Here is a 21,792-nt window from a genome sequence, read left to right on the forward strand (position 1 = left end):
CCACCGCCCACCCCCCACCGCCCAAGGATATCTGGGTAACCCCGATCTCCGGCCGCCAATGTCTCCGGCGTCCGCGGTCACATTTCCGGAGCTATGTAACTATCCCAGACATGTCCAATCAGATCCGAAATCATGCCCTACTCTAGTTAGTCCCTTCATTTCTACGTAGATAGCCATCCATATCGCCGGTCGACCCGTCTAATCCCTGCAGAATCTGGTTTACTAAGCGCAAAAGACTGGGCCTAGGAGCGGGGCCTGGGAGGGGCCCTGGGATCGACACGGACACGGACGTCTCCACTCCGGTGTGCCGCGATTGCGTGCTTGTGCTTGTAGACAGATAGAGTAGGAGTACCTGGGTGGATATGACAGCTGGCACTGGCACTGGCAGGGCGATGAGTCATGCAGGGCAAGGCGGGGGATCACTGTGACGCAGAGGTAGTTAGTGGCTGAGGTGGCTCAGGTGGCTGAAGCGAATCCAATTGCCGTGAAGATAGTTACGATAAAATACAAGTTGTCCACGAATGACCGCTGAAGCGCAAGCCAAAAGCGCAAAAACCAAAAACCAAAAACCAAAACCAACCACCGATCCAGAACCCAAACTCCATTCATCAAACAGTGACCCAACCCGATCAACCCGAAAACGCTATTTGGCATCCATCGTACAGTAAAAGTAAAAGTAGAAGTAAAAGAAAGAAAGAAAGATACCCAAAACCCAAACCCAAACCCAAACCGAAACTCTAAGCCCTCTTCTCAGTGGAAGCCGAAGCAGAAGAAACCCTCACTTTGCCCCTCCCGACCCGTTCCAAAAACACCTGTTGCTGCTGCTCACGCGCGCCGGCACCAGCACCTGCAGCGGCACCCGCGAACGAGGAGTAATACCTAGCCCTCGACTGCTGGCCCAGCACGACAACGCCCTTCCTCCCACTGCTCGCGACGGGCTGCCACATCCTAACGACAGGGATATACTCGTCGTCGTCGTCCTCGCTGCTATCGGACACGGTCGACGTTCTCGACAGCGACGGGACAGGGAGCGGGAGTTCGTCGTCGTTGTTGTTGTTGTCGCGCTCGGGCTCGCCCCAGAGACTCCCGGTAGCTTTGTGTAGGTTGACGCTTCTTTTGCGGGAGATGGAGAGGCTGCGGCCGGGCTTTGCGGTGGTGGTGCGGGAGGCGGTGGCGGCGTGCCACAGCAGCTGCTGTGATTCGGCGGGTGCGGGGAGGGGTGGAGAAGGCGTGGTCCGCGGAGTCCACAGCTTGCTGCTCTGCGCGGGCGAGGGCGGCGCCGTGTGGTGTACCGCCCAGAGACGCCCGCCGACGTGGATCGCGTAGTTGGCTTCCGGGATGGGGTCGGGACTCCATAGGCTGCCCGTGGCCTTCGAGGTGTGGGTGCCGACGGGATTGCGCTTGGCGGCTTCGCGCGGCGGAAGTGACGCAGTGTATTTGCTGAACTCGGAGTGCTCGGGCTTTTCCATGATGACCGGGGGAAGTGCGGGCGCACTCCAGAGTGTCTCCGTTGGTGGCGGCGGGGGCGGTGCGGGCGCGCTGGTTGCGGTCCATAACCGGCCTGCAACCTCGGGCTTGACCTCAGTGGGCAGTTGACTACACTCCACAAAGGGAGATCCCTCGGCCTGCCAGAGTCCGCCATCGACGACGATCTTCGCTGGCTTGATCTCGACGTCGCGGATGCTCCAGAGTGAGCCGGAGGCTTTGGGCGGATCCGAAACCATCTTCCTGGGCACAGGCATTCCTCGTTCGGGAACGGCAGTGGTGGTTCTCGAGGCGGTTGCGGGTCTCCACAATGGCGATGGTGCATCTTCGACAACGACCGACTTGGGTACCGGGGCATTCCACAACCGGTTTGCCATCGCAACCCCCACTGCCGTCAACGACTTCCGCTCAGCCCGCCGATAGCATTCCTGGCTTCCCCAGAGACCTTCCGCAGCCACGACAACCTCCGCCTTCTCGACCTGGACGTCCCGCAAGTTCCACAGCGATCCCGTAGCCTTCTTCAACTCGCCGCCCATCTTCCTCTGCGCAGTCGCGATCCTCTCGGGCACCGCATCCGTGGTCCGCTCAGCGGTCTCTTTGCTCCACAACGGCACCTTGACGAGGGACGGAGCTACTACCACAGGGATAGCCTCGGCGGTCCACAGCCTTCCACCCACCACCACCTTCCACCTGTCATCCACCAGCTTCCTCGGCGGCGCGACCGTCAGAGATCTGCTCGAAGTCGACGACGATTTCTGCAGCACAGGGCAGAAGGCGGCAGCATCGGCTTGCCAGAGCGCGCCGGGAAGAACGATTTTGGCTTTCTTGACCTCGACGATCCGTACGCTCCAGAGCGACCCGATAGCCTTAGGGAGATAGTCGCTCTTCTTCCTCGGTGCGGTCTCGACTCTCTCCGGTATGGTGGTGGTGGTACGCGACGCTGTAGCGGCGGTCCAAAGCGGCGCAGGTGGATGTGTGACAATGGGGGCGGCGACAGGCAATGCGGCGGTCCACAGTCTTCCTCCAACCTTCACTTCGACCTTCACCCCCTCCTTCTCCTCCGCCTTCCGCTCAAAACCACGCACAACAACACTAGACGTCACCCTCTTCATGGCCGGTCGCTGGAGCCGCTCCGGCTGCTGATCCCAGAGGCTGTTGGTGAAAACGACCACTCTGCCCTTCTTGACAGTAATATCCACCTTGGCCCAGAGCGATCCCGTAGCCTTGGGGAGGTAATCGCTCTTCTTCCTCGGCGCAGTCTCGACTCTCTCCGGTACAGCTGTGGTAGTACGCGACGCTGTAGCGGCGGTCCAAAGCGGTGCAGGTGGGTGTGTGACAACAGGCGCGGCGACAGGCAATGCGGCGGTCCACAGTCTTCCTCCGACCTTCACTTCGACCTTCAACGTTTTCTCCTCCTCTTCCATCCTCTCGACACCATACATAACCACACTCGACGCTGCCCTCTTCATGGCCGGCCGCTGGAGCCGCTCGGGCTGCTGATCCCAGAGGCTGTTGGAAATGACCACCTTGCCCTTCTTGACAGTGACGTCCGCCTTGGCCCAGAGCGATCCCGTAGCCTTGGGGAGGTAATCGCTCTTCTTCCTTGGTGCAGTCTCGACTCTCTCCGGCACGGCGGCGGTAGTGCGCGACGCGGTAGCGGCGGTCCAAAGCGGTGCAGGTGGATGTGTGACAATGGGGGCGGCGACAGGCAATGCGGCGGTCCACAGTCTTCCTCCAACCTTCACTTCGACCTTCACCCCCTCCTTCTCCTCTTCCGTCCTCTCAACACCATGCCCAACGACACTCGACGCCGCCCTCTTCATCGTCGGCCGCTGGAGCTGGAGCCGCTCGAGCTGCTGATCCCAAAGGCTGTTGCTGGAAACGACCACCTTGCCCTTCTTGACGGTGACACTGCGGTGGTTCCAGAGCGAACCGGTGGCTTTGGGAAGGTCGACGGGTGTCTTCCGGGGCGCCGGCACAACGCGCTCAGGCACGGCCGTGGTCGTTCGGGAGGCGGTTTCCTTGCTCCAGAGGTGTGTTGCTGCTGCTGCTGGTGGTGGTGCAGCGGGGGAAGACCGGCTCATGGACGCGGTCCATAACCTACCGCCAACCTTTACCTCAACTGTTTCGGCTGGCGCCTTCTCCGCCTCTTTCTCAACGCTGAGAATAGTCACATTCGACTTCGCTCGGCGGGGGGCTGGGCGTCTCAGCTGCTGCTGCGGTTGGTGGTTCCACAGGGCGTTTGAAACGACGACGACAGTGGCCTTCTTGACGACGACATCCTCGCGCTTCCACAGCGCACCCACGGCCTTTGGCAGATCAGCACTCATCGTTCTTGCGGCGGTGGTGACTCGCTCGGGAACAGCGTCAGTGGTGCGTTTTGCGGTTTCCCTGCTCCAGAGGGGAGACTTTGGCAACGACTTGGTGACACACGGGGGAGAAGACGCAGGTGTTGCCGCGGCAGTCCAGAGTCGCTGGCCGACGCTAACCGTAATGGTGGGCTCATCCCGTCGCGCACCCTCCTCCGCGAGCTGTGGCACCGCAACCAATGTCCGGCTGCTCGTGGAACGGAGCAGTGTCGCCGGGCGGGAAATGGGCTGTTGCTGTTGATGCGAAGCCCAGAGTCCATCTCCAACGAAAACCTTGCCCTTCTTGACAACGATGTCTCGCTTGGCCCACATATCGCCCGAAGCCTTGGGGAGGTAGTCGCTCTTCTTCCGGGGCGCAGTCTCGACCCGCTCCGGGACCTTGCTGGTGGTCCGCGCTGCAGCCTCGAGTGTCCATAGTGGCGATGCGCACCCAACGACGACGGGTTGTGGCGCCGGAACCGGCGCGGTCCAGAGCCGTCCGGCTACCTTCACGCCCACCACTGTCGTGACTTCTTCGGCGGCGTCCTCTACAGTTTCCACGGCGAAGACGGTGACGCTCGATTTCGATCTGCGCATCGCAGGGGGTCGCGGGGCGGTCCAGAGGCTGCTGCTGTTGCTGTTGCTATTGCTGCTGGAGCCAACAACGACCTTTCCGCGCTTAACGACGATGTCCCTCGGCCTCTGCTGACTCCACAGCGAGCCGGTAGCTTTCGGCAGCTCCACGGCGGCCGCCTGCTTCTTGGGCGCGTTCTGCGCAACGATGCGTTCGGGAACCGCGTCGGTAGTCCGTGCCGCAGTTTCCGGCGCCCACAGCGGCGCCGCCTTGCCGATGACTGCGGCGGGGGCGGGGGCAGGTGCGGGAGAAGATGTTCTTGCAGTCCACAGTCTGCCGGCGACCTTGACTTCGACCTGGTTCTCCACCCCGCGAGCGGCGGCAACGGGAAGTGCCTCCTCCTCCTCTAGTAGTGTCAATGCACGGCTCGACGACTTTGTGCGCGCGGCAACTACTGGGCGTGGTACTGCTCGTGGCTGTGGTCGTGGCGGCGACTGCTCCTCCTGCTGTCTCGAACTCCGTCCACAACCACCATTGATAATTACCTTACCGTTCCGCACGAAGAAGTTCTGGCGGGAGACCTTCCGCTCCTCTTTCCTCTCCTCTCTGTCTTTTTCTTCTCCGATCACCTTCATGCCCCCCTTCCGCTTCACAATCCGCATGCACTTCGCAAGCCAGTTTACAGCCTTCCCCTCCTCCTCGTCTACCGGCGGCTGCTGCCGCCGCCGCTGCCACAGCTCTCCAGACGCCGTAGGTACGGACACGTTCTCGATCATGTTTACCGACGCGGACGACGAAGATTTGGGGTGAGGCGGGGGCGCCGCCGAGGTCGTGCGCCGAGCGGTGCGCTTGCTCCACAGCATTGCCGGTTTGCTTTCGGTTTCGGTTTCACCGCCGGGACAGAATTCGTGCAGGGCAGGTGCGGGTGCGCTCCAGAGTTGGGGTTTCGGCGCGGCGGTGGCGGGGCGAAGGGACCAGAGATCGGTGCTGCTGCTGGTGGGGTTGGTGCTGGTGGGGGATGGACTACTGCTACTACTGCGGCGGGGATCGGGGAGGTCAATTGCGGTTGGGGTTGGCTGGCAGGTGTGGGTTTGGGTTTGGGTTTGTGTTTGTGTTTGTGGTTGGGGAGTAGATGCTTGTGCTTGTTGTTGTGCTTGAGCTTGTGTTTGTGGTTGGGGGTGAAGTGGTAATTGTTGTTGTTGATGATGGGGGAGGCAAGAGGAGGAGTAGTAGGAGTAGGAGGGCTGCATCGTGGACGAGGACGACTCGATGGCAGATATTATTTCTATGCTCGTATTGGAACTCGTAATCAAATGTGCCGTGTCGCTGTCGCTGTCACTGTCGTAGGAGTGGTAGTTGCTTATGTGGTCTAGAGCACGATGATGGGGGCCGTGGGCGTGGTGGGCGTGGTGTGCGTGCTGGGCGGCGGCGGTTACAGATGCAGATGGTGCAGATGCAGATGATGCAGATGATGCAGCGGTTGTATGTATGATTCGGGTTGGGGTTGGGGTTGGGGTTGGGGTTGGAGTTGGAGGGGTGCTGATGGTGATGGTTGGGATGGTCGGGGTTGGGTTGGTTGGGATGGTCGGGGTAGGGTTGGTTGGAGTGGGTGCGTTTGCCAGAACGAGATGCTGCTTTTTCTGCTGCTGCTGCTGCTGCTTCTGCTGCTGGTGGTGGTGATGACGATGCTCCGGCTCCTGCCTCGCGGCGGTACCCTGCGTCGCGTATTGTTCGCCTTCTTCTTTGCCTGCAACTTCGGGGGCAGCTAGTGGGGTTAGGCGTTAATACATTAGCTTAAGTAGAGTACGGTTGCATTTGCAATTATGTTTTTATGTGCTTCTCGGGCGTTCTTTGGGTTGGGAATTTGCAATTATCAATTCTTCATGGCCAGGGGGGGTATGCTGGTGGGCGGGGATCGGCTGCGGAGTTTGGACTTGGGTGGGTGGGACGGATAAGTCTAGGGGCAAAAGAGAGACAGTCGGGGATGTTGTTGGTGTTGGCGTGGAGGGGGAGGGAGGGGGAGGGGGAGGGGCAGGGAAGAAAAGAAAGGTTCATCATAGGTAGGGGGGTGGAGACAACGGAGCGGGGATAAAGAATTGGGAAACGTAAGAGCGAGAGCGAGATCGGGGATATGGAGACGTGGAGACGTGGAGACAGTGGAGACAATCGACAGGCATCGCATAGAGAAACGTAACCGCATGTCCTGTCTGCATCTCTCTCTCTCTCTCTCTCTCTCTCTTTTTCTTCATCGTCATCGCCACACACACGGAACACACACACGGAACACACGTACCATTCGTATCACCCAACCGCAACAGTCTCTGCATCTGCCTGTGTCTCTGCCTGTGCCTGTCCACCACCAGTTTCCTCACGATCCTCACGTCCTCGTCGTCCACCTCCACCTCCGTGCTCGGCACTAATCTGACCGATCGCGCGACCACTCTCCCACCAATGCGGACTCTAATCAGGCCCTGTGTCTGTGTCCCTGTCTCAGCAGCAATCGCCGACTGCGACTGCGACTGCGACGGCCGTGTCTGCTGCAGCACTCGCAACGATCGTCGACACAGCGCTGCATTCCTCACGTAAATCTGCTGCTGCCCACCCACACCTTGCACACCTCGCCCACCACCCACACCACACAGACCACCACAACCCAGACCTGCACCCCGCACGGCAGGGGCGCTTGTAGAACCCTTGCCCTTAGTGCGCTCCGAGAGATTGGTGGTGTTGGTTGGAGATGTGGTGGTGGTGGTGGCGGTAGCTTGCAGCAGTGGTGGTGGTGGTGTGTGCTGCTCCATCGTCTCGATCTCCTCCTGCTGTCGCACCCACGGCGTCGGTGTCGAGCCCGCGGAGTTGGTGTCGCTGTCGTCGTCGTTGTTGTTGGTATTGTTGTTTTTGGGAGCGATCCACAGGCGGGCGCGTTTGTTGTTGTCATTGTCGTCAGCCCACATCGCAGCAGCAGCAGAAGAAACGTCGCGAGTCCACAGCGCCGTCGAAGTGATCGCAGCAGCAGCCACATCGACGCCGAGGTCGAGGTCGAGGGGCCGAGACCTGCACCCCGCAAACCTCACGGCGGCGGCGACGATAGGAGGAGGAGGAGGGGGGAGCAGCGGTGCAGACGGCCACAGCAGTGTCCGCCTGACTCGTAGAGAACTCCGCTTGGGTGGCCCTCTCCACAGCCGTGCGATGGGCTTGTGGCCTGATACCATCACGGGCAGCGAGGGTAGAGCCTTAGAGGAGTACTTGCGGGTGAGTACATCGGGGACTGGTTTCTGCGCCGAGACTGATGGTGGTGGTGGCGGCAGTGGTGGGGCTTCCTTCTGCGCGGTCGGTGGCCCCCACCAAAGTTTCTTGAGCTTCCCAAGAAGGCCAGTCGTCTCCACTGCAATCTGTTAGCCCCTTCTCTCTTCACTCTTCACTCGAGATCTTGGGTATATGCAAGCAAACCAGTAACGACATCCTCGACCCACGTAACGCGCCGCTTCTTTCCCGTGCTGTCCCTTTTCCGCAGGGAACTCTTCTGCGTCGGTGTCGGTGTCGTCCGTCCATTCTGGCCCTTCCACAAGCCCTTCCCCGTCACGTCGTCGATCCGGCTAGTAGCAGTAGCTTTCGCCCAGAGCCGCGAACTCTGCAGCGACGCCGATGATGGTGCGCGATCAAATCGCTTCCGTGGTCGCAGCGTTAGTGCCGCCGGTACAGCAGCGCCGTCGGTCTTGTGCCCGCTGCTGCTGCGAACGTTGCTGCTGCTGCGTGCGCTCCATAGATGCGTCGTCGTCGTGGATGCAATATGCGGCAGCCCCACGAGGGCCACCCATAGGCTTGCAGGCGCCGCGCGGGGCACAGATGAGATCAGCTCCCAGCCCATCATGTCCATGGCCAGGTCCATATCGGCCACGTGTACCTCGTCCTTGTCTTCGTCTTCGTCTTCTTCGTCGTCGCCGTAGTCGTCGTCTTCGTCTTCTTCATCATCGTCATCGCCGAGCTCCAGAGTCGGGTTGAAATACACCGTTGGCTGCAATGGTGTTGCGTCCGCGTCTTCAGCCGAATTGAAATACACCATTGGCTGCAACGGTGTTGCGTCCGCCTGTTCAGCCGAATCATTGCCCAGGCCCAATGGCTCGAGCATATGCGCGCCCTCCTCCCCCCGCTGCGCTTCCTCCACCATCCGCGCCAACACCGGCGCATCAGCCAGGCCCGCCAACTGTGCCTGTGCCTGTGCCCGAGCCAAGTGCGTCTGCCAGCCACCGGCCGACGTGACCGCAGTGGTGGTATCCGTCGTATCACTCGTCCTAGCCGTCGCCCTCTCCATCCCAGCCGTGCTCGCACTCGCGCTCACAAGCGAATCCCGCAGCACCAGAGTCCTTCGCAAGCCCTGCCACTCATTCTCCTGCGCCGACGTCTCCTGCTCCAGCTGCCGCAAGAGGACGGAGCCACGGTTGTTGTTGTTGGGAGCTGGTGCTGGTGCTGGTGCTTGCTGCGACTGCTGGAACGTTGGCGGGCGCGGAAAGCGCGCGAACAGCGGGCGCAGCGGGACCGTGCCGAGCGGGGCGGGCGCGGGCTTTCGCCGCTGGCTCCCCCCGCGGAAGGTGGTAGAGAAGGCGGGGATGGTGTCGCCGAGGCGGAATTGCCGTTGCCGTCGCTGTGACTCGGGCTCCGACGATGATAGGAAGCCGTGCGCTTGCTGCTGCTGCTGCTCCACCGCCTGCTGCAGGTCCGATAGCTCGATGCCGGCTTCTAGGTTCGTGAAGATTATGGAGCCGGAGCCTGCGGAGCCGGCGGAGGACGGGGATGAGGGCGAGGGCGGAGAGCCGGAGAATGTGAAGTCGTAGTCGTAGTCGCGCAGAATCGCGGATGCCGGGGAAGGGAAGCGCCGACGTCGTGGGCCTTGCGGCGATGAGCTCGACGAGGCCGCGGTCGTGAGTGATGGAGGCGAGGACTCGGCGCCTGACCCTTCTTCTTCTACATCAGAGTCGAATGACATACTGTTTCGCAGCTCGATGATGATGCTTTCTGTGCGCTGGTGCTTGTGCTCGTGCTCGTGCTCGTGCTCCTGCTCGCGCGATACGTCCACAACGCCGATGCCGATACCAAGTCCGAGCCCGACTCCGGCGAGTGTAGCCGAAGACCTGCGGCGCGCCGATGGTCTCCGCGACGGCATGGCCGCGATGGCTTCGGGCTCTGGCTGCGTTTTTTGTGATTTTTCCGACGTGCTCCGCAGCAACGCGCTTTTTCTGCTACTGATGTCCACCAGCACGGGACCGGAATTCTTGATCACCGGCGCCATGCTCTCGACCCACGCCTTGGCCGTCTCGTACGGTGTTGGCAGGGCGGGGGTAATGGGCAGCGGCATGGCGCCAGCGACCGCGCTCCGTGGTGGGCCGTGGCCGCCGCTCGAGCTCTTCGCGACGTCCGCGATGATGAGAGGTGCGGGCGCCTGTTTCTGCTTCTGCTTCCTCGCGGGCGCGGGCAACGGCGGCACCGCCTCCTCCTCCTGCTGGGACCGCGTGCTTTTCCGTGACGACCCCGAGCGGCTACGATTATGTTTCCTCGGACTGCGCTCACTCGGAAATATCGCGCGGGGATTACTATCGCGATCTGGGATCGCGGGTCTCTTCCGCGCGATTACGGGCGTCATCTCCGCCGGCAGCGTTGGGCTCTCGTCTTCGGGAGCTTCTGGGAGCGGAGATCGGCGCAGGATCCCCTTGCTGGTGGCCGTGACGGTGTACCGGCCCGTGGCGTGCGCCTGAGTGGGGTTGGCGGCGCCGGGAGAGGGAGAAACGAGTGATGACACCAGCACCGGGTCGTCGTACTCGATGCGCGTGACGAATAGCACCCGCTGGTCCGCCTGGTCCGCTGGTGCTAGCCCGCCCGGCGCCCACGTGTACTGCGTCGTCGCGTCGTCGTCCTCCGTCGAGTAGGTGAACGCGGACGTCCTCGGGTCGACGCCGACGTATTGCCGCTCCCTTTCGCGGTCACTCGGCGCGGGGACGAGCGGCTTGCGGCGGACACCATATGCACCTTCTGCTCCTCCGCGCTGGGGGGGCGTCTCCGTCACCGGCAGGCCAAGCTGCATAGACACACGCTCTCTCCGCCGCGCCTCTCTCTGTCGCTCCTGTTCCGCCGCCGCCGCGCGCAGCGAAACAGTGCGCAAGCCCGTATGCGTATCCCGGCGCCCCTCGTTCGAGAACGAGAACATCCCGCCGCCGCCGAGCATCGGCCCAGAGATCTTCGCGTTGCCGCCCGCGTACGGCGGGAAGCGCGTTTCCACAAGCCCTGCCGCAGACGGCAGCGACGGCTCGGAACTACCGCTCCATGATACCATCGTCCCCGGGTGCATGTGAGGTTGCACGTGGGGCTGCGCGAGCACGCCGCGGAATACCGCGGAGTTTGTCGCCTGCTGCTGCGGCTGCTGCCGCTCAACGTCTGGGCTGCTGCGCCGCTGGAACCGCGCCGAGCCGTCGTCTGATGCCAGCCGCCGGTGCATCGAGCTGCGGGTCCGCATGGTCGGGAACCCGTCGGCGCCGCTGCTGCCGCCAACGCCACTACTGCTGCCGTCGAGTGCATTCGTATTCGCACCCCCGTGCCCGTCAAGCGGAACCAGCGCCTCTGGGAAAGCGCGGAGAAGTCCTGTGTCCGTCCCGTCCCGTCAGCCCACCCGTTCGCCCATATTTCTCCCGCGAAGAAAACTCACCCAGCAGCACGCCCAGCGCCACGATCCCGGGCCCGAGGCGGAGCAGCACACCGCCCACTTCCACCAATCCCGCCGCGGGAGCAAGCATCCAGGCGCCCGCGGCCGCCACGACCGCTACCAACCGTCCGCCTCCCCCCGCACCCCCGCTTCGCCACGCACCCCACGCCCTCACCAACGCCACAGCGACCACGACGCCGTCGAACGCGACCTGCGTGATCGCCGGTGCGCGCCTTGCCGGCTCCGGATAGCAGACGGGAATAAACCCCCCTCTCGTGAAGCCGAGGACGACCGCGGCCAGCACCGCACGCAGCGTTACAACCAGCCATTGCACCGCATTCTCACCACTATTTGTGATCGGCGGGTGGACAGCTAGCAGGAGCAGCGCGGTGAGCGAGACTCGTGCGGCTTGGTCGGATACGGTGGCGAAGATAGATAGGATCGTACATGGAAGGGGGGAGAGGAGGAGGAAGGAGGTGGATTGGAGCGTGTGGAAGAGTGTGAGGGAGAGGAGGAAGAAAGAGTGGGTTAGTGCGTGCCGGAGAAGTAGGTGCGAACAGTGCACGCGGATGTGTGTACAGAGGAGGTGCACCGTGGTGGATAGGAGGATGCCCAGTCCGAAGGTCGTGGAGAGCACGCCGGCGGCTTCCATGGCTTCCTTCTATGGTTGAGGGTTCGAGTGGACGGACGGACGGCCGTGGTGGTGTGGAATGTACGCAGGTATGGGCCGGCCAACTATGTACTGGACATCACATCAACAGCCATCCACATATATGCATCGTGGAGGGGGACTTACAGTATATCTATCAATCAACCAGAATAAACGAAGACTGAGTATGTACTAAATAAACTAAGTAAATGAATATTAACTAAAAGAGCCCGGCCCAAATGAGAAACGAAAAGGACAAAAAAGGAACTGATCCGGCAGCCAGCGAGAACGTAAAGGGGTGAGTTTGGGGGTGAAAGTTGGGGAGAGTTGAACGAACGGAAGAGGGTGGATCTCAAGGGGGGGGAGGGTGGTTTTCTTCTTCTCCTCATTCTCATCCTTCCCCAGCTTACTAGGAATGTAGGTACTCGCCGCAGAGGCGCGCGAGAGGAGGAGGAGGTGGTGCTGGGTGGTGCTGGGTGCTGGGTGGTAGGTGATGTTCGCGAAACAGTCCCATGGTCCATCCCATGGTCCACATTCCACAGTCCCTGGAGCCAAGTTCCAAGTTCCAACTGCTACCTACCGTACCGTACCGAGAGTTGGGGTCTTTAGTCGAGAGTCTGACAGCGGTACTGTATCTACGCTTCTCTCTTACTACCGTAGATATTATGTATGTCTCGCCTTCGACGAGGGCCAGGATGAAACTCCACATGAGACCTATCGCGCCGCCGGATGGGCGATGAAACGTGTAGCCCTGCGGCGCTTGCGCTACCAGCTGCCACCCATGCACGCGAGCATTCGCCTACGAGACCAATGGGGGACTGGGGTGGGCGATGTACCTGAGGGTAAGGATGAGAGGGACCCAGAAATGAAAACGGCCTACGGGTGAACTTTGAAGGTATGTGAAGGTGCAAAAGGTGCAAGGTGAAAAAGGTGCAAAAGGTGCAAAAGGTGCAAAAGGTGCAAGGTGCAAAAGGTGCAAAAGGTGCAAAAGGTGCAAAAGGTGCAAGGTGCAAAAGGTGCAAAAGGTGCAAGGTGCAAAAGGTGCAAAAGGTGCAGAAACGGGATCGTGATCTTCCAGAAGAAAATCTAGTTAACTAAAGCGATGGTGATGAAAGTAAGACGAGCGAGCGAGCGAGGTGGTCATGAAGATAAAAAGGAAGTTGGGTACAGCAAGTGGAAACAAAACGTTGGAACTTGGAACTTGGACTCGGAGGCACGTTGGAGGCACCACAGATATCGGGTCTCCACGGGAGAGACGACAACAATACCTACCGCAGAGAAGCTCGGGCTCGGGTCCGGGCTCGTGCATGTGCAGTATTTGGTCGGGCACCAGCGTACACAGTGTACCTGGTACCTTACCTACTCTCCATATGTAGTCCATGCTTAAGCGAAAAAAGCGAGGTGTATCCGTAGATCCACCGTCCACGGCGAAGGTTGAAGGATACGTGCGTAACGGATAGTTGCACTTATGTAGGAAGTATGTACGAGTATGTACTACGGTAGTATTTGCACCTGCGCAGTTGCGCCTCCCGCCCGCGCGCGGGGTATGTAGGATGTGGGTATGTACCGACTGGCTGGCTGGCTGGCTGACTGACTGACGGACAGAGAAAGCTCCGTTCCTCCGTCTTCCAGTACCGCCGACCAGTGACCGGTCGTGGTACAGCAGGAGCTGACAGCTACATACCGGGCTACGTGCCCGAGGAGCATCGTGTCAAATTGTCAATGCTGAACATGAAATACTGGTATCGTAGCGATGGATACTCCAGTTCGAGAGCCTTCTTACCCGTGGAGCCGGTACCACATTGGATGGAAGACGGGCCGCTGAAGGGGAGGGTCATGAGGACTTACTCGGGTCTTTCGTTATCTGTTCCTGCGGTAGGTAGAAGCTGTACTATAGTCGGTATCATTGCATCAGATAAGCGCAAAGTGTGGGGAAGAAATCCGCGTGTTTCGCAGATAGACACTGAAGAAGTATGTGTTGGTAGTGATGGCAGTCACGACTCACCAGTGGGTAATGGCATGAGATTGGCAGGGACGTGGACGCTGCCGGCGATCCATGGAATATCACTCGTCAAGTCCGTTCAGTGCGTCGGGGGAACAATTCCGTCACATCACGCCCTCACGGCGACGTACCGGAAGTGGATAAAGAAGCGGGAGGATGATCACTACTGGTGGTGCAACAGGCCTACCAAGCAATCACGGGAGCACCTGTTCAAAAACTGCTCACGGTGGAGAAGCTAGCAGAAAGCCTTGTAGGCTAAGGTTGGGAAGGAGACAAAAAGAAGGAAAAAGAGGTGGTCGATAGCGGAGTTGTTCGCCGATGAGCGGTGCAGCGAGGTAATCCTAGAGCTTCTAGGAACTACGGATGTGGGGAGGATATGCGGTGATACTTCAACTTCGTGAGCATCACTTTATTGACTTCGCAGTCCCCACGCACGTGGAACCTGGCGAATACCTCCGCTTACGTGAAGGGCGTGAGTGATAAACTATGCGCCTGGCAGTGCCGCACTACATGTACCCGGGCGAATGCCGGTATGTCTGCATACACTCGCCTCCACCACAACCAGGGTATTGAAAACCGAGGTCGTGGTGGAAGGATGCATTTTTTATATACGTCCATTGATCATAGGTGAATTCCAGGTCCAGGTCCAGTGTGTGCCGCATTTGTTGGTCCGTGCCGGGACCGCGGGTACGTGATCCCGTCTTTTGCTCTTCTGTGCGGCCTGCATTACGTCTGCACTCCCTCCCCACACAGCGCCCAGTCGAGGTGTCGTCCAGTTGGTGTCGTCCAGTTGGTGTCGTCGAGTTGGTTTTGTCCAGTTGATGTCGTCCAGTTGGTCCCCAGGTTCCCACAAATCAGCCCACGTTGTCACAGTCAAGGTATTGAGAACCAGGATGTGACGTATAGACGATTTTTGATGTACTTTCTTTCTGATCGGCGCCGGTAGTGTCGTGTCCTGGTGATGGTGGTGATGGTGGTGATGGTGATGGTGGTGGTGGTAGCGGTGATCGCGGTGGTGGTGGTGGTATTAGTGAGGAAGAAGAAGAAGAAAGGGAAAGAAGGAAGGGAAGTAGAATGTGTGGGGAAGAAGAAGCAGCCCTAGGGCTAGTTGTCCTTCGAAGGGGTCGAGTGATACCGTCACTAGCTAGCAGAACGACCCTTCAAAACGCGAGACACGTATCGAGCGACACCATGTGGCAACGAGTCGGGGCAGATAGCACCCACTCTGTATACTCGGATATCGCGCCGTGGCTCAAGAAACTGGCGGTACTGGGACTGGGACTTACCAGTTCTGTCGCTTGCGGTTGTGATTCTTGTCGGCTCAGGTCGGCGCTGATTCCTGACATCCAGCAGTAACTTTGCGTTGATCGGTGATTCGAAGGGACCACTCGAATCGCGCCAGCTGCCGGCAAGCACCTTGCCGAGGCGCAGTCTTCGATCAATCGAAGAAGTCCACGGCAGGTCGGTATCGGCTGTGCTTCGATCCTGGCATCAACACAAAGTCAACTTTGTGCTTTGTGTTCTCGGCGTCGTGTCGATAGGATATGATAGGATATGATAGGATGGAATGGAATGGCGGAACACCTCGACGTCGCATAGGTAATCACTCGGAAGACATGAATTGCTCGGATGTGTAGGGGGGTTCATTTGGGTTTACTGCCGCGGAAATATTATGTCCCGCATAGAGATCCAAGACCATAGGGGGGTTGATCTCACTCGCACAGTTGCGGGAAGATTGGTGAGAGTGGATTGTAGAAGCATGTTTGCCCTGGTGCTGGAGTACTCGGAATAATAGATTTCAGACCAAAGTTCTGTACTATAGAGACCCCTTAGACCTGTAGACACCGAGGTCCGAGGGATAAGATCGAGTCGTGCGCCGTGAAGCATTGGGGAACCTCCAGTGTTCACCGTGCGAGGTCAAGACGATAGCCCATGTATGCATCAATGCCTATATTCTTAAGGAATCACAAAGCACCGATATCTCATCCTTCCGACCAACAATCGATTGGTGTACATAGAAACTCCCCACCCCACCTCTACTCAGCACTGAGCAGTATCCCGTCGTCTGTCGTCTGTGGTACTACATCGGTACATAAGCGGCACTGCTTCTCGGCGACGAGATCAATAGAGAAACCTGGAATAGTTTTTTTTCCTGCGAAAGCGCAGTGAGTACGCAATCAGTGCCAATATTACGGAAAAAACACAGTGCGGTGCCGCAGTGCACGAGTGCGTAGTGATGAGCGCGACCGTCCACCACCCACCTAGGTACTCTACCGCTCACCGCGACCCGGTATGCCGGTATCCCGGTGTACTAGTAGTTAGTGCCCAGCGTACGCGGCCGACCCACCGCGGTTCCTTCGTTCGAAGCGGAAGTCCGTGCGCAATTTCAGTCACGGGCTTTCTTCCATCGGATCCGAGAAGGAACGCCAGGCTAGTTCAACGGCGGCCCGGTATCCGCACTGCATCTAGACCAAGCCAACAGAGCCCCACCGGCCTCACCGGCCTCACCGAGCCCCACTGAGCCCCACTGAGCCCCACCGTTTTTTGTCGTCGTCGTAGTCGTCGCCGTCCGGGTGCCGGCGGCAAGGCGTCGATGCGCGCTCACGGGACTTTGCCGTTCCATCGAGGGCTCTGGTGGCCTGGGAACTTCCGCGTGACTTCTACGTGGCTCTTCCGGGAGACGGGACACGGCAGGATCGGCAGGCTCAGCTCGGACATTTCGGATATTTCGAGTTCCCTGACTCGCTGACTCCCTGACTTCCTGAGCCGCTACCGAAATATAGATCCCGACTACGGCGGGGGCAGGGAAAATCCGTAGACAACCCAGCTGATCCTCTTACCAGTGAAAGTGATCCCGACATGGAATCTCCGATCGTTAGATACCTACCTGGTATATCCGTAGGCATATAGGAGGAGATCTAAGATCCCGTCGCGCCCGGCAGCCGGGAAAACACTCTACTCTAGGTAAATAGATGGCGGTCGGGATTCGGAAATATCCCAGCGCCCATAGTTAATTATCGACAACCGATAACTACTATCTACTCTACTACATCGATAGAGTGCCTACTCCATCTCTAGATAGGAAATCCGGGAATTCTTGCCTGTCATCGCTAGACTCTCTTACATTACTGTAATCATATAAGCAGGTACTGCATCTTCTCATTCCTCGAGTGACCGAGTCTTTGCCGCTACATACGGTGTCAACTCAACAACTCGACGACCTTGAGCTTCCTATGTATTGTACTACATATGTAGAATCAATATGTAAAAGCCAAGAACGTGAAAACGCGCACACAGGCCAGACTAACGATGCCGTACATAGCCCACTACGGAACGTAAAATAGCGCGCGGCCTACCCGTGAGGGATTCGGGAAGTAGTGCCGATCGGCAAGCTCCGGCCTTAGTTAACGCTTGATTCTTGAGACTTGAGGCTTGAGGGAAATCTGAGGGAAATCTTTCAGGCTTCCAGCAGCAGGGGTGGGTTTCAGGTGCAAGTGCATATGTAGAGTAGATATGCAGAGTAGTTCTCGAAGCATCGTTTTTCTTCCTCTTTCGGTTCTGAAGCTTTCTATGTACTCGTATGCATCTACCTATGTAGAGTACGTACTCTATGCAACATGCGCACTTGCGGAGTGGAATCGTGGCCTGTACTCTAATAGATGCCAAGAAGCTTTTTTCTTTTTGTCTTTTCTGTGCACTATTGATTAGAGCACTCGCGAGTCGTAAGCAGCCAATTTACCTACTCTAGAGTGCCTACTCTGGGCTCAGGATTCTGCCCAGACGATGGGTGCTCGGGATTTTCCGTCCTTCGTGCTTCACGCCTCGCTTACGTCCGTCCCCTCGGATCCTGCTGTGCTTGCAAGTTGCGGAATGGCACGCACAGCAGTGCAGTGCGCTCGTACTCTACCTACCGTAGTAAAAGTGCACCGCCAGTGAACATGTGCAGTGAACATGTGCAATGAACATGTGCAATGAACATGTGCAGTGTGGAGATGTATATATGATAAATACACCATCTGCCCCTCTACCTCTGTACGATATATAGTATCTATACATGACGACTTTGCTTCGCCCGAGAATGGTACCAATCAGCGACCTGACATGCGGAGAACAGCGGGGAACACAACACGGTCCAGTCTTCCGAGTGTCCCGGTTTGATCGTCTGCAGTGTGCCTGTGCCTGTGCTGTGCCTGTGCCAACTGCAGCTTTCCGCAAACACGGTCACCGACACGGTCACCAACACGGACACCAACACTGACAATCACAACACGAGCTCGACACAAGAAGACATAGGATATGAGTAGAGTAAGAGTATGGTTGAATGTCAAGAAATGTCCCATTTTATGTAACCTTATGTATGTTCGGCGCCTTCCCTTCCCCGCAGGAATCCCCACTCCCCAAGCCCCAATACCGAATCCCAAATCCCCAAGCCAGTCCAGTCTATGTACAACACCGTCTCCGATAAATAATCTTGCCTCTCGACCGTAGCCCTCCACGGGAGAACAAAAGACAAAGGAGCGTAAATAAAGATCCCAAAAACAAAAGACAACAAATCAGACCCCCAAAAACACCATCCTCCCGTTTGTAGATACCAGTATGCCTCCAGATAACAACCTAGCTGTTATACGCCCGACCGAGGGTGGACAACTGTCCGCCCTGTATCATCATTCCCTCAAATACGCCGAAGTACGCATACCTCTCGAGCCAATCCTGCTGATCCATCCATACGGAGACCTCGCGGAAGAACTTCGCCTGGTCCTCCTGCGACGCGCCCCACATGCCAAACTCCGTGAGCCAGATGGGCTTTCCGGCGATCGCGTACGCCTCGCGCATGTGCTTCTTGAAGTACTCAACGCCCCCCGTTGGGTCGTACCAGTGGATCGGCACGAAGTCGATCTTGCACGCTCCGTTGCATTCCGCGAGGAACTGCTTCAGCCAGTCCAGTCCTTGGTTAGGGCTGCCGCTGTTGGAGACTGCCGGCGCCCCCAAAGAGGCGGACCCGGCGTGAGGATTCATGTGCGTGATGTATGCCTTTGCGGCCGCCGAGGGGCTCATGTTCGCCTGCGAGGGGAGGTCGGGCTCGTTGAAGCTGCGGAGATGTTAGCATGTTGATTCGGGGGATGGAGGTGTGGGTGGGGACATACGCGAGCAGGTGCTTGGCCCCCTTGGCCAGAGCGGCCTTCACGTTCCTGGGCCAGTCGGCGAACGTCTTCTCACCCCAGAGCATGGGGACGTATTCGAACTTGCCGACGGTGGAGGCGGCGCCGGCCGCCCAGTCGTAGCCCCAGGTGATCTCGCCGCTCGAGAACTGGCTGCACAGGCTGGCATCGTTGTAGCCGAGACCACGTTTGCCGGTGGCACGGGGGACGATGGTCGACGGGATTGCGGCGGAGTCTAGGGATCAGGTCAGTCGATTGGTCCGAGACGGAGGAGCAAGAGATGGGTGCTTACTGGCAACCGTGGCAAGCACGAAGAGCGAGGTGATGGCCTGGATGGGAGAAATCATCTTGTATGAGTTGAGAGTGTGGGGAAGTGAGGTGAGGTGATGTGATGGCCGGTTTGGATGTGAAGACAAAGTGAGTCGAGAGAGAGCGAGAGAGGTAGTAGTAGGAGGAGGTTATATTCTGCGCGCTGCGCTGAAGAGACCGTGATGCTGATGCTGAAGTAGGATCGAAATGGTCGTGGGACTGCAAGCAGTTAAAAAGAAAGAGAGTTGATGCTGCTGGAGCAACGAGTGAACGATGGAGGGCGAGGAAGGACTGTGGATGGTCGGAGACAAAGACAGTGAGCGACTGGCAGTGAGTGGATGAGAGGAATGCCAGGAGGAGCGCAGAGGGTTTTAAGTGGACGAGTTCGGCTACCACCCACGCACACGGGACTCTGGATTGACTCTCCTCTCTGCCTCTGTCTCTCTTTGTCTCTCTCGCCTGAGCTGACGGGCTGATGCTAAGCAGGGAGGGGGGGAGCCCTGGAAGTGCCAAGGCCCGAAGGGACGTCCACCCGAAGTCTATCTGGGAACTTGGGGCCAGATGGAAATCCCACTACTGCAGGTACGGAACAGGGGTTTTTTTTTCACGGCCCCTGTTCTGGTGGGGGATGTTTTCCACGAGTCCGAGCGCTAGAAGAACCGCAAAACTGCTCAGGCCAACAAGGTCTGCAGACGCAGCGGTGTCGAGGCGCTCGTCTAGGCAAGGAAATGAAGAAGAGTTGGGCGTCAAGGTAGAAAGAAGGTATGATATGTACGCACTATTGGGTGTATACACTGTAAACTCTAGATAGGTACCGGTATACTCAAGATGGGTGTTCTAGACAGAGTGTATATCCGACACGCGAGTGTGTGCCCGTGTGCCGGTACTGGATACATAGCAGATACGAAGATGCAGCCACGACGACGTGTCGTCCAGCGGCCAGGTAACCAGGTGCCTAGGTCGCTCGGGGCTGAGGGTTGCAGTGCGCGAGCATACCCAACCTGCTGGCCGAAGTTCGTTTGGCAGAACTCCGGATGTAGAGTTCGGTACGTGCTACACACGAGAGAATGCGGTCGCGCCCGTTGGCTGGTTGGCGGGCCTCGTACACACATAGGAAAGTCCCAGCCCAAACAGCACCGCACCGCACTGCAATGCACTCACAGTCCTTGTTTCCCCCATATTCTCGTAATAGAGATTGCTTTTCCCCCAGGTCAGCCCGCCGCCAGGCAGGCGAAACGACAGCGAGCATATGTATGAGGGCGCTCTCGTTACTCGTATCATACCTACATAAATGCCGTACATGCTTCTATGTACGTGCACCTACCTGGTGCCGTAAACAGCCTATCGAAGCGCACGCCTCAGAGCTGAGAGCACAGAGCATCCAGCCGGGAAAAACAAACCGCCCAGTCCAATCCATCTTCTACGCAAGGCGTGGACGGTATGTAGAAGAACTTTTCTGTCTATGCATGTACATAGAGTACCTTCATAGATACTTGGTAGGGTATGTACCAGTATGTACTCGGTACTCTAGACTTTGGACTCTGGAGTGCATGAAGAAAATTTCTATCCCTATATATCCCTATCCCTATCCCTTGCCTGGACCTGGCGCGTGCCATGCAATTTATTCTCAGCCTTAGCGAGAGCAGGCGGCCAGGCCCACCGCCTATGTAGTTATCTACAGGGTAACATGGGAACATGGTTGGCCCTGCTGTTCTCGATTGTTCTCTGAAGACGGGAAGAGCTGGGAACGGGAAGAGCCGCCTCGGCCTTGCTACTGGCCATTCTCCCCTGCCAGCTTTGAGAGAGAGAGCTCAGAGAACAGCAGTTTATGTCGCATACGGCCCTTTGCTACTGGCATACTACCTATGCCGGCAGCTTATGGAGACCACAACCCCGACACGCACTCGACACAGCGAGGCGGATGTCTGAGACTCGAAGGCTGGACGGAGAGACGATATGTACCAGCACCTACGAGTGCTCGCCACCGATACTCCACCACAAAATGGCCAGCCGCTCATTCGTACGAGAAGTCGTGTCGCGGGTACGTACCATGTACCTGTTGTATTTACCTTCCTAGGTACTCGCACCACGGTCCTCCTCCCGCGGCGGTGTTGTCGGCTGCGGTCTCACGTCGTTGGGTGGCCTTGAACCGGGTTCGATACGATTCGATAGGTACCTGGTGCCCACCCAGGCGCAGGGCCGCGTATGTACCCACTCACCATCTCGCCTCCACTGCACCCCCCACCACCCTCCACCACCACAGCCTTCCGACGGCCAAGACACTGGACACTGGACAGGACAGGACTTGCGAATGGGAGCGGAAATGCTTATCGCCGTCCCCCGTGTGCCGTCCGCTTTCTGTCTGTGTCTGTCGCCGCATGCTCGATTCGTAATTCTGACCCATTCGGTCCTGCGTGTCAACCAATTGTTGGCCCCCTCGCCCCCGCCCTCGTCCTCGTTTCAGAGCTGGCCCCCATGCACAGGTTGTGTTCCTGAGTCGTGACAGTACTCGAGAATACTCTAGCTTGTCGCCCCCAGTTGAGGACGTATAGTGCGTCGCCACGTCTTATCCCACGCC

General features: G+C 58.4%; 3 protein-coding genes across 3 annotated transcripts; all 3 read right to left on the bottom strand.

Annotated features, from left to right (window-relative positions):
• Nucleotides 1-448: 448 nt before the first annotated feature.
• BZA05DRAFT_388836 (uncharacterized protein) lies at nt 449-2,999 on the bottom strand. Its single transcript, XM_051482708.1, has one exon. The coding sequence runs from the start codon at nt 2,952-2,954 to the stop codon at nt 738-740; it is 2,217 nt and encodes a 738-aa protein (XP_051342645.1). The 5' UTR covers nt 2,955-2,999; the 3' UTR covers nt 449-737.
• Nucleotides 3,000-10,044: 7,045 nt separating this feature from the next.
• BZA05DRAFT_388845 (uncharacterized protein) lies at nt 10,045-11,207 on the bottom strand. The gene has a single exon (XM_051482709.1). It carries the CDS (start codon nt 10,969-10,971, stop codon nt 10,459-10,461), a length of 513 nt encoding a protein of 170 aa, XP_051342646.1. The 5' UTR covers nt 10,972-11,207; the 3' UTR covers nt 10,045-10,458.
• Nucleotides 11,208-18,069: 6,862 nt separating this feature from the next.
• On the bottom strand, nt 18,070-19,605 carry BZA05DRAFT_369013 (uncharacterized protein). Its single transcript, XM_051481605.1, has 3 exons — nt 19,198-19,605; nt 18,891-19,140; nt 18,070-18,835 (listed from the first exon to the last, which is right to left on the bottom strand). The coding sequence occupies exons 1-3, from the start codon at nt 19,250-19,252 to the stop codon at nt 18,361-18,363; spliced, it is 780 nt and encodes a 259-aa protein (XP_051342647.1). The 5' UTR covers nt 19,253-19,605; the 3' UTR covers nt 18,070-18,360.
• Between the last annotated feature and the right edge of the window lie 2,187 nt (nt 19,606-21,792).

This window comes from Tricharina praecox (genome assembly GCF_024521635.1).
Source record: "Tricharina praecox strain CBS 144465 chromosome Unknown BZA05scaffold_4, whole genome shotgun sequence".
In the NCBI taxonomy this organism is placed as follows: domain Eukaryota; kingdom Fungi; phylum Ascomycota; class Pezizomycetes; order Pezizales; family Pyronemataceae; genus Tricharina; species Tricharina praecox.

Coding starts and splice junctions, on each gene's coding strand:
- BZA05DRAFT_388836 (XM_051482708.1), bottom strand. CDS start 2,954: ATGAAGAGGGCAGCGTCGAGTGTGGTTATGTATGGTGTCGAGAGGATG.
- BZA05DRAFT_369013 (XM_051481605.1), bottom strand. CDS start 19,252: ATGATTTCTCCCATCCAGGCCATCACCTCGCTCTTCGTGCTTGCCACG. Junction 19,141..19,197: donor CGTGCTTGCCACGGTTGCCA/GTAAGCACCCAT, acceptor CCTGATCCCTAG/ACTCCGCCGCAATCCCGTCG. Junction 18,836..18,890: donor GGGGCCAAGCACCTGCTCGC/GTATGTCCCCAC, acceptor ACATCTCCGCAG/CTTCAACGAGCCCGACCTCC.
- BZA05DRAFT_388845 (XM_051482709.1), bottom strand. CDS start 10,971: ATGCACTCGACGGCAGCAGTAGTGGCGTTGGCGGCAGCAGCGGCGCCG.